The 12,625-nt window shown below is 38.2% G+C and overlaps 1 protein-coding gene across 1 annotated transcript in view; it reads right to left on the bottom strand.

The window, feature by feature from the left end:
* Window positions 1-5,830, bottom strand: part of tpo (thyroid peroxidase) — a 29,345-nt gene extending 23,515 nt beyond the window's left edge. The window contains exons 1-5 of the mRNA XM_037796344.1: window positions 5,692-5,830; window positions 3,428-3,512; window positions 3,155-3,315; window positions 2,694-2,823; window positions 629-758 (exon numbers count right to left, since the gene is read on the bottom strand). Of these exons, the coding sequence (XP_037652272.1) occupies window positions 629-758; window positions 2,694-2,823; window positions 3,155-3,315; window positions 3,428-3,512; window positions 5,692-5,782 (597 nt within the window). The 5' untranslated portion in view covers window positions 5,783-5,830. The remainder of the gene's footprint in view (window positions 1-628; window positions 759-2,693; window positions 2,824-3,154; window positions 3,316-3,427; window positions 3,513-5,691) is intronic.
* Between the last annotated feature and the right edge of the window lie 6,795 nt (window positions 5,831-12,625).

Genomic DNA, 12,625 nt, shown 5'->3' with positions numbered 1-12,625 from the left:
CTTAAGCTCAACGAAGGGGCTGTGATATGTTCTGGCAAGCCTTTTCTTTCATATCCTAATTCCTCCGACAAAAAGGACTTTGGCAACTGATTAAAGATGAGTTGTGAAATACATGAAGTATCCGAGATATTATTTACTTTACCCGTTTTTCTAAGAAAAGGAATAGTAAGAATCAAAGTTTCTTAATTACCTAAAGTACTTTAGTAAATTATAGCTCTTATACATGGAAGTAAACTGCATGCTGGATACAACTGATGCATATTTGATTTCTTCCACTAAAAGGACCTCACCCTGTGTAACGAGTGCATAAATTAACACTGAAATCCAATGCAAATATCGGCATAACAGTTTCATCTTCTGTTTAAATGAAATAATGTGTATCCTCAACTCCTTTCAAGCTAGGGAAATAGTGTCTCGGGCCACAATATTCAAATGCGACTGTTATCTGTGTCATCTCACACACACTTCTGCTGTTCCTAAATTACCGTGGACTTTATCTGCTGTAAAACAGGTTAGAAAAATAAATGGAAAGCTACATTAACTTGGGTTTGCAGGGTGAGTTCGTCCTCATTTCTAATTTCGTCCACCAAGACTTTTGTGTCTGTCGGACCAGCATTTTGTAGATTACCGGGGGAAGTTGGAATCCATTATGGAGCCGTCCCCGGTTCCAACCCTTGGGTTCTCTCCCTCCGTCCTCGTATTCAGCTGGAAGCCACCTGACCAAGGGAGTGTTGGCTGCTCCCCAGAGAGGATTTTGCCTGACAAAAAGAATCATGAAGCGTGTCCAAAAATACTGCAATACGAAACAGTGTATGCCGCCACTGAATGCAACATCATTCGTTTTCCTCCAAGAAGGTCATCAAGAGTTTAGAATACTACATTCTGACCAATATGCTACCTTAGATGAGCTAATTCAGGGATATACTCTCTATCACTGGCTGATAGAATAGTGATTCAGGGTGTAGTCAGTTAATTTACAGGTTTCTGTGTCCTATGTGTTGTGGTTATGGCAACAAAAGCATTTTGATGGATTTTGAAAATTAGGGAAAAACAATGGGGTTTTGGTTAAATTTTAATAAACATGTCATCAGATCACTGTGGAGTTTTTCTGTATTAAACTACAACAATGATCTTTCCCTAAACCTTAACCTTTAGTTGCTAAGAGCTGAAGCTGAACAAATGAGATACATTGTCAATGAACATTTTACTAAATTTAGGGCTGCAACTAATAATAATTTTCATTGACGGTTAATCTGTTGATTGTTTTCTCGATTAATAAATTAGCTGTTTGGTCTATCAAATGTCAGAAAATGGTGAAAAATGTTGATCAGAGTTTCCCAAAGCCCAAGATGACGTTCTCAAATGTGTTGTTTGTGATTTATTTTGAATCTAGCTCCGTAAAGCAGTGATACTCAAAGTGGGGTCCCGGGTGGCACTCTGCCAGCGGATCCGCAAAATAATTTGCTATAAATTATAAAATTGTGCTGTATCATTAAAAATTGCGTATCTATAGATGGGGACCATTTGCATCAATAAAACAAGCATATTGTGTCCATTACTTCCACCCACGTTAGCTTTGGGCCAATAGAAACTCTGTTATGATTGTGACACATCATATAAATCTGTCATGAATCAGTCACTTCACTCACTCTAACGCAAATATTCCAACAACATTTTCTGAAGTAATATGCTTAGGTACTATGATGTGTTTTGCAACACTGTTATGATAACTTCTGTTATGATTTGTTCAGAGCTTTCTGCCAATGATTTAATTAAGGAACAATACGTTTATTGTATTAAAGTTGGAGCGCTTACAGAAAGTCAGCATTAAACTGGTCATTTTAAATGTCTGGATTCATTAGGTGTTAAAATGATTCAAATTGACATGTGTTTCTATTTATCACTATGAAATAGGTCTGAAGTATTTATGTTAAAACATTTTACAATACAAATAGATCTAATGGCTGAGAGTACAAATGGAAGTAAGCATATAATTATTACGGTTTTCGATTACGATTAATTGTTATGATTATGAGGGGGGTCCTTGGAAAAAATGTCTGCTTGCATCACTGGTTCCTGTACTGTACATTGTTAACTTTGTAATGGATAATGTACAGCTAGCGGGTCATTGTTATAAAAGAAACCCCGATAGGGTGACCCTGACGCGAAGCAGAGGGGTCTTTTATCGCCCTGAAAGGGTTTCTTTCACAACAATGACCCGCTAGCTGTACGTTATCCCGCTTATTACACGGCTACTTACTTAAGAAATCAATAATTTGACAAAAACATCCGAACAGCGCCCATAGTAACGGTCTGTTATACATAGCAACGGTCTGCTGTATAGAAATAACACAACGCAGAACGCCATGATTAACCAATCAGAATCGAGTATTCAGCAACGCCATGTAATAAATGATTATAATAATAATAAATTGAACTTGTATAGCGCTTCTCTAGAACTCAAAGTTGTTTAACACTAAGGAGCAGTGGTGAGACAAAGAACAGACAAGACAAGGATGAATGAGGGGGAGAAGAGATGAGTCTTGAGATGGGATAGGATAATTGAGAGAGACACAGAGTCTCTAATGTCTTGGGGGAGGGAGTTCCAGAGCCAGGGAGCTGACCTACATAACAATATAGCTCTGCTTCTTTGACTTTTTCGAAAGGTACAGTAAGAAGTCATTAAGCTATACCTGTTATTGCAGACGCCAGATATGGAGCGGTACTTGTTGAGATGACTTTGCAGACAGATGGCCGGATGTGTTACAGGAGGACATTGAGACAGCTCTGCAATCAGCTCCACGTCCTCCCAGGAAAGCAGCTCTAGCATTGAGACAAATTAAAGTTAAAGCAAGAAAATAATTAATGGAATTCAATCTTGCTAACCTTTGGAGCATATCAAACCAGAAAGGACACACACTGTAATTGAAAATGCCTCTCTTTCTGTCTGTTTAAATTTCCTTTTATTAGGACTTTGGTGATCCATAAGTTTAAATGATCCAGTGTTTGGGTAGACTATTAAAACGGCAAGAGCAGTGACAGAGGACCAATTAGAAGTGTTGGTTGTGTAAAGGTTGTTTTGATGTCCAACTGCCTCTAAAGATTTCTTTCAAGGTGAGGTCCTCTGGATTTAATAAAAAGAAAGCAATTCTACCTGGTGCCGTGACATCCCTTTTATATCTCTGTCTGGCTCTGTTCTTTAGGACTTGCAGAGTTGTTTGAAAGACCTCTGCAGCTCGGGAAATCTCTAGGGTCTCAGGCTCGGTTTGCCGAAGGAATGTAAACAAGTGCGTGGAAGACGAGGGTGAGCTTCGTCTGGGCACAGAAAATTGACAGATTAAAGGAAAAGCTGTGTTTCCCATCTGTTCCTTCTTGAACAGGTATTGTTTTTGTTAAAACAGAGACTGACAATTTGATAGTTCATTACCGTTGTCTAGAGTGGAGTGAGGCTTCGTGTAACATTTGAAGGCTTTCTTGATGTGAGGAGTAAAGCAGTTCTCTGACAGATGTGGCTGGAAGATATGCAATATCACAACAGAACAGCATGAAAATCTGTGACTAGAATATCATCTGTATAAAGCTGTATATTGATGGACGACGCGTCTCCACTTGCTCTCACTGTACAAAAGTGAAGCCAAAATATAAGGGTTACAGGAGCTGCCGTCTTGAGATTTTGACGTAATTTGGAGGCCGAAACTGCGCAGTAATGATCGGGCGAGGTCTCGCCCACACACCTGCCTGAGCCAATCACGAGCCGAGCACGGCCGCAGATTGCTAGCGTGAGCCACCTAGCTGCTACGTTAGCACCACATAATATCTCTAACTACATTTGTCAAAGTGAGACATGTTCTATTACACAGACTCGTGACGGTTATGGAAAGTTAAAGTTACATCTCCTCTCTCGTACAATTCCCAAGCCTCCAGCTCCAAGACTATACTTCATTCAGAGCAGCTGTCAATCACAGCTGTCAATCATGACATCTCACCCCCTTTTTAGAGCATCAAATAACTAATTAAACCAAACTTATCAAAAAAACACTTGAACATACATCAGCGTGATAGAAACTACCTAAAATGACAAAAAACATCTTTGGGAAAAACTTATTTGACATGTACTTTGACGATTTAGTTTGGTTCATGTCCCATCCACTAACATGGAGGGGGTGGGATTTATGAGCTATACTGCAGCCAGCCACCAGGGGGCAATCAAGATGTTTTGGCTTCACTTTTGGGAAGCTGGCATGTCGTCCATCTTTATATACAGTCTGTGGTATAAAATGGTGGAAAGTAAATATTTACGCAATTACAGTAGTTAAACTACAATTTTGAAGAGAGAATTTGAGATATTTTATGCTACTGTCTGCTATTACTCTGCATTTATATAGTCATTTTTTACTATCAGATTATGATTTTAGCCTTTATTAAAAAACATTGAATAAGTTTATAAAATACAATGCATTGTTATATATTAAACCAGTTGTTCCCAACCTTTTTGGCTTGTGAATCCTTATTTGGTGTCCCTTGTCACATGTTTTCAGAAGTCTGAGTTGTTTCTATGGTTTAATTAAAAACAATCAGTTTGAGGCTCAAATAGCCAATATTTCACCAAAAACAAAATATAGGTGAACACAAATTTAGAGTACTTGGTTTGAGTACTTTAGATACATTTTGCTAATACTTACTTACTTTTATATAAGCAGGATTTTGAATGAAAAGCTTATGATGGAGAATTTTTCATAGTTGTATTACTACTTTTAAGTACAGGATCTGAGTATTTCTTCCACCACTGACTGTATATTAGAGTCTATTGCAAAAAAAGCCACTGTTGCCTTTATAGATTGTAATTTTACAGTTTTTACTTCACAATTTAAACAAATATATGCATATCTATCACTGTAAATATAAATACACACTGTATATACAGTATGTAGACATCATTACACATATATACATGCACATAATTAAGTCCATGTATATCCATTCAGTATTTATTTCTTAGCGTTTTGTGTAATGTTTACAACTTACAGAACACTTGACTTGTATATAGATGTTTTATTTCGTATTTATTGTTGGTCATTGGTGCTTTTTATTTACATATATACCTATTTATTCACTAATTTTGTACAACACAGGGAGTCAAATTCCTTGTATGTGCACACACACTTGGCCAATAAAGGTGATTCTGAATTTATTGGGATTTTAAATGTCAGCAAATAATTAATATTTGAATGTATTTGAGGCATCATCACTTTCAATACACAAAAGAGTGGGAGCTTCCCCGGCCTTTCATGCAGCATTTTCTTTTGTAAGTCACGTTGTCAGATTTGGTAGTAAATCTGCTGAATTGCTTTAAAGCAAAACAGATGTATGAATACAAAAGAAGGACATGCTGTATTCGCAACTAATGCTGTTTTATTTTCCAAGATGTATAAAGGAAAAAAAGTTCAATGAGACATAAGAATGTTGACTATCCTGCTTCCATGGGTATACCTTATTCCCTGAACAGATGCAGGTGAGTAATAACCAAATATGATTAAAAAAACAAAACTATTAGTTTTTAAATTTTGCATCACTATTTTCTTTATGACAATCAATTATTTCAATCCTTATATTTCAACTATTATCATAGATGATCAAACATCAGAGATGAAAAGAGATTTAAGCAAAAACATAAAAAAAGGATTTACTTACAGTTGAAATGTCTGTCGTCATCAGTTGAAAACCTTGGGAGAATAATGCATAGCAACATAACAAGAGCAATTAACTTGAAATAGCAAGCCATTTTTGTGGGCAGTTTATACCATAAGAATCAAAGATTTTCACACTAACAATAAAGACTTATCTTAGTGCTGTATGCACTGTCAAACCTGTCCTTATATATTCAGATAAAGCAGGGAGCCCATTGCGAAGGTTAAGTAAACCAGCCCACACTAGAGGAACTCAGATATCCAGTGTTTCTCTTGTCCTTGGTTGACTGGTTTGAAAAAGAATTTTTTTTTCTTGCCCATTATCTCGGCCACTTGGGTATCTGTAGGTCCTGGAACTCCGTGTAACAATCCCAGAGAAAATACGGACACGTTGTATAGGGCATTCATAAACAAGGGTCTAATCATATGCAATGTAGGAAATTAAGCTGTAATGAATTTTCACCTAAAATATTACAATTAATTTTAGGTTGGCCTATGTGTAGCCTAATGACAGTGTTGTCCCGGACTAGCGACTGATAATAAGTGCAATAAAATCAGTATTACTGGATCATCAAGAGTCGAATCAAATAATAATAAGGAGCCCAGAGGTCAATGTAACTGGGAATTGTAGAAAGGCTAGCCTACACCATGACCATAACTCCCAATATTTTGACTAGGATAGGACTTGACATTGTCAAGTGTACAACTGGGATTAAATATAGTTTTTTTCTTTTTTCTGTTACCACGTAAAGTTTATTGCTTTAAGTTTGTGCTATAATGGCCTTTATTTACGGCCATGTTGAAAGAATATGACAGAATTAACCTTCCCTTTCACATTCTTTATGTTAAGCTTTTGCCAGTTTTGTCAGAAATATTTATTATATTAAATATTTAATATTTTGTAGTAGAAACTTGGGCAATCAGTTTGTAAACTGTAGTTAGCTGGTGAGGTAACCGCTAACCCATCCAGTCAGTTACAAGAGCTTCTTTCTTTCAATTTTCTCAGTATTGGGACATTTACTCCCCCTGGTATTTTGTTCTCAGGATTGTACATTTCAATCTATGAAGAGTTACTGAAGTGGAAAAAACCCTCTCTGAGCTAGCAAGCCTGGTACCTTTCCTCATTTGTGGAGCACTTTATACTTCGACAGAGGAGATTAAATTAAAGCAGATGGTGCAACACAGCTTCTAAACTACAAAAAAAATCCTCTATTTCAGACTTTCCAGCTCTCCTTGACCTCAAAGCTCAGCTCTGTCAAGACGGCTTGCTATTTGTCAGCAGCCCAAATTAGCAGGTGAAAGATCACTGAAGTTGAACACAATGCAAATATTTGGACTTGGTGTGAATTTAATTCAAAGAGCAAATCCAACAAATGCAGCAATTCCAAGAGAATGAATTGATTTTGCATCAAAATTCCACTGTTTTAAATTAAAATACAATCCTGCCATTAATTAAATTCATTAAAAACAAGCAGTCAAAAATATTGTAGACTTTGAATAGTGTAGTCTTTGCTTAAAGGTGCAGTGTGTAGGATCTGGCGGCATCTAGCTGCGAGGTTGCAGATTACAACCAACTGAAACTTCTGCCGTATGCCGAGCGTGTAGGAGAACTAAAGTGGCTGACGCGAAAGCGCAAATGACCTTATCTAGAGCTGTTGTAAGAGTATCATAGGTCATTTGGAGTATATAGTGGCAGAGCCAGTTCGTAGTGTGTGTGTGTACATGGGAAGTGAGTGATGCAGAGTTAGTTTAGCTTTGAGAATATCAAGTGAATGCACAGTGGAAGTTGAAGTTTGTGCAGAAATAATGCTGCAGTTACTCAAGTCCAACAGAGGTTTCCCGAGTCTTGTTTCCCGGCGGCTGAGTGGAGTGACCAGGGTTAACTCCTGATCGAGTAACGTTATCGACTCCGCCCTATGCAGGAAAAGTTAACAGTGTTTAGTTTGTCCATTCTGGGCTACTCTAGGAACATGGCGGCCTGCTCCGTATGTGGTGTTAGACCTCAGTCTAGAAAACAACTCTTTTGAGTGCAACTATTTAAAGGTGCAGTGTGTAGGATTTGGCGGCATCTAGAGGTGAGGTTGCAGATTCCAACCACTTCTCCCATGTGCCAAGTTTGTAGGAGAACTACGGTGGCCGGCACAAAAATGTGAAAACGCAAAAAAGGCCCAATCTATAGCCAGTGTTTGGTTTGTCCATTCTGGGCTACTGTAGAAACATGGCGGCCGGCTCTGACGAGGACCCGCTCTCTATGTAGATATAAACGGCTCATTCTAAGGTAACAAAAACTAAATTCGTATTTTCAGGTAATTAAAACACTAAAGAAAGCATACTTATTAATATTACATTCCTATTTCTACCAATAGATCGTAAATGCTACACACTGTTTCTTTAAGAACATAGTATCGGCAGCAGTCATTGTGGTCTTTTAATTGGTTTGTGGTCCTGCTTCATTCGCTGTGCCTCCATCCTCCCTGGCCTATTTTCAAAGTTTTAGATGCAGACTGTAGGGATTACTAACAGTGAGGAAAAGGCCATGGCAGCGGTCCCGAAGTTGCCCTGGAAACTTCTCCTCATCACAAATACTCCAGTTAGCATTCAGGGTCCAATGGCGCCAGCGGAGTCGACTGTGAGAGTCATGGCCCATTGACAGTTGAGCAGTGCACTTGAAATTCATGCTTGACATGGTGCTGATGCAACTTGATGATGCTGTGTGTGTGGCAGCAGCCGGCAGTGACTTCAGCAGCGGTGGCTCTCTATGCTCTCTTGTCACAGTGACTGGTTTAGCTTCGACGCAAAACTGTTTCAGACAAAACTTTCAACAAATGAGTACCAGAGTTTGGAGAGAATGAAGCGAGTGACATCCAAAGAAAAACGTATGACATATATAGGAATATTTTGTGCTCATAGCGGTCTCAGGGAGACCAGAGTATATGCTTAATTATGGTTAAATGGAGGATACACAAAATAACCAACACCTGTAAAATATAGTTTTGCAATGTTCAGTTTTTCACTGTTAATAGGTGTTTAACCCATTTGTGCCCAAAGACTATGTTTAATATGATAAGGAAAAATGCCACAACATGTGTTCTGATTGGTCCAAAGTCTTGAAATGTGGTACATACATACTTTGGGAAAGTATATAACAGTACAACTTCAAAGGTTTAGATAAAAAAAATTAGAAAAAAATGACACTTTTATTAATAGTAAAAGTCAGGATTTTTGAAAAATGAGGAAAAACGCTATCATTGTGTTTATTAAATGTTTTCCATATTATTTTTTACACTGCATATCTTTGATATTGTACTTGTTATGAGTTCATAAATACCAAATACTTGGTTGTGCTCCTTGTAGTTTCTGAAATATAGCCATTTTATTTTTATACTATATTGAGTATTTGGGTACATTGGACTACTGTAATATAATGTAATATAATATATATTTAATATAATTGAGTCTATTGCAAAAACAGTAGTGCCCAAATACTAGATACAGTATGATAAGAAAAAACACACTTTTCAGCCAGTTTGACTGATTTTGAAAATGTCTTCACATTTGTCATTGGGCAAGCCCAGAGAACACTTCCACCAAAAGGAAATAAATACATTCAGTTGCAGGCACAAATGGGTTAATCCAATGTATGATCATTTTTGCTACTGTAGTTTCCCACATTATCCCATTATATGCATACTTTTTTTTTTTAACTCAAAGTTGCCTAATGATGCTTTTGAATAAATCACTACTAGACGGTGTCAAAGCTAAAAACACACTGCTAATTGGTATTCAGCTCACCGAGGCCACAGGTTACAGATGGTCAGTGAAATTACATTTTTCATGCAGTTCTGTTTAATAATAGAACACCTCCTATGACACCATCATGACAGGGCATTAAAACAATAACACATTTCACAGTGTATTTCTTATGCACAAAGACAGTTCATTTGTTAAATAAGCCACTTTACAAATTAAATACACTAAGTGTTTCCTTATTTTAAGATGATATCAGATTATAGTTAATGAGCTGCATAATTGTGTAATTTATCATAGTAATGAAGCTCAGGGGTGAACTAATGTTTCACTGAGCTCAGATAACATACGCTGGCATTTTTTGAATGGCAGTTCAACCCTTCAGGGTAAATTAAGGTACTCCAGCACATGAGGGTATGATAGATGTGAAAATTGCCAGGCAGGCAGGTGTACCTGAGGACACCAGGGCTTGAAAGGGCTAGGATCTTATAGAGTGCTCCAGGGATGACGCATGTTTGTAGGCCAACCAAGAAGTCAGCATTGCCTTGATTCTCTCAACAAAAAAGCCAATGGGATTTTTCCATTGGGTTTTGGATTACTGCAGAAAATAAGCTCTGTAGCAAACACACGTTTATGATACTTTCACATTTTGTTCAGCAAGATAATCTCCACAAATGAGCACCGCATTTATGGTTTTTGAAGTGTAAATGTAAACGCCAGAAGTAAGAGACTAACGTTAGGCTACGAACGAACTACAACACAGTCGCACGAACGTAAGTATAAACAACGAGACTGTAAAGGCGGACGAGTCAGCGTGATGACTGTTAGTAGTCTCATTTAGCTGCTTGTTAGCAAATGCCTTTTCAAAGACACAAAGGCTTAAAAATTAACAAGTGGGGTATTTATTACCTCCGCCAAGGCCGAAGGCCTAGGAAGGAGGTTATGTTTTCACCGGCGTTAGTTTGTTTGTTGGTTTTGTTTGTTTGTTTGTCTGTTAGCAGGATTACTCCAAAAGTCCGTGATGGATTTGAATGAAATTCTTTGGAGGGGTGTGGTGTGGCACAACGAACAATCCATTAGATTTTGGTGGCGGATTCAGGAATTTTTTTAAGGATTCCAATCAGAACATTAAGACCTCTGGGTATAACACAGCGCAGTGTAACTGATGACGCGTTGATGACGCATGACCCTGCCTCTTTCCCTCAGAGACAGAGAGAGAGAGAGCGAGAGAGAGAGATTGAAATTTGAAATTACAGTTGAGTTCGACCAAAGCACGCTTGGTGATTGTTGGAAAGAGTAACGACGACGGTTTAGGTGAGTTTTATTTTGTTTCCATCCAGTTTGAATGAAGTGTTTTACGCGGCTCTGCTACGTACAGCTGATCTCAACATAAACAAAAATACACGTGGATGATTGCGCAAGCTGAACGGAGAGGGGGGGGGCAATCGTACTCGGGCACCTTGGCGGAGGTCTGCGCTCTCCAAGTGCCATTCTAGTTGGGGTATGTATTTTATGTTGTAGAACAAAACATTAAAATCTCTCCCGCTTGTGTTAACCACAGCTATTATTTCAGCCATGTAACTAAAAACCCATTCAAAAATCCCAGTGACTTCTAGAGGAGGGAACTGGAAGTGCTAAAATGCTAACTCATTTCTGGGTTTTAGGACTGATTCCTGTAGCACTCTATATATACAGCTATACAGCAAGTGTTTACTTCAGCCTACTCATTTTCAAACATAGGCTATAATATTCAGATGATTCTGTTTATGTTTACTGTTCATTTTATTGGTTATTCTTGTTTTGCTTTCTTATTATTTGTTACATGTTCAAAATAAATCTCATCTAATCCAAAGGTCATATGCTCAGTATTGTTGATAGGAATTTAAACAGCCTGAGGAAGACTTTACATTCTACACTCTGGGATTAGGACTCTATACTGTATTTCTCCATCCATCCATTATCTGTAACTGCATATCCCATTTGGGGTCGCAGCTGACATTGGGCGAAGGCGGGGTACAGTCTGGACAGGTCGCCAGACTATCACAGGGCTAATACATAGAGACAGAGAAACCATTCACGCTCACATTCTACGGGCAACTTAAAGTCATCAATTAACCTAACCTGCATGTCTTTGGACTGTGGGAGGAAGCCAGAAAACCCGGAGAAAACCCACCACGCTAACACAGGGAGAACATGCAAACTCCACACAGAAGGCCCCCAAGCCAGGTTTGTATATATATATCTTTATTTCTAAAATCCCGTCTACGGCCTTGTTGCCCGATCTAGGTCCCAAAATAAAACGGAAATAATTGCAGTGCAGAAGATTAACTTTGAAATCCGAGTCAAAAGGGACTTGGCCAGAAAACCACATGTGAACCTCTAAACTAGGGATTAGGTATGTTTCTCCTGCTTCATGAAACATGAGGCATCCAAGTGCATTCTTTCAAATTAGAAACATGGTTAGACAGTTGAATATTCAGCATATTGAGGTTTATATTTTATTCCTTAAAAGAGGTCAAAGGTAGGATCTAGGGCTGTCAAAGTTAACCCAATAATAACACGTTAACACAAATTCATAGCGGGTTTTAAAGCCAGAGTGAAGATACTGGCATCATATGAAACTAGAAAACTTAAGGAATCCATTGGTACCATGTCATACCAGCTCCTCGTGGAGGAGGCTAAATAACGCCCCAAACTTACTGTACGCTAAATTTTGGGTAGTAAAAACGGACATGGCCATTTTCAAAGGAGTCCCTTGACCTCTGACCTCAAGATATGTGAATGAAAATGGGTTCTATGGGTACCCACGAGTCTCCCCTTTACAGACATGCCCACTTTATGATAATCGCATGCAGTTTGGGGCAAGTCAGTCAAGTCAGCACACTGACACTCTGACAGCTGTTGTTGCCTGTTGGGCTGCAGTTTGCCATGTTATGATTTGAGCTTGTTTTTATGCTAAATGCAGTACCTGTGAGGGTTTCTGGGAGAACAGGGATTTATCATTGCTTTGTATTGTTAATTGATTTCCAATGATAAATATATACAAACATTTGCATAAAGCAAGCATATTAGCCCACTCCCATGTTGATAAGAGTATTAAACACTTGACAAATCTCCCTTTAAGGTACATTTTGAACATAAAAAATGTGTGATTAATCACAATTAACATGCAATTAATCGTGATTAAATAC

The sequence above is a fragment of the Sebastes umbrosus genome, chromosome 16, assembly GCF_015220745.1.
Source record: "Sebastes umbrosus isolate fSebUmb1 chromosome 16, fSebUmb1.pri, whole genome shotgun sequence".
NCBI lineage: Eukaryota > Metazoa > Chordata > Actinopteri > Perciformes > Sebastidae > Sebastes > Sebastes umbrosus.
This window is presented reverse-complemented; position numbering and strand designations above follow the sequence as displayed.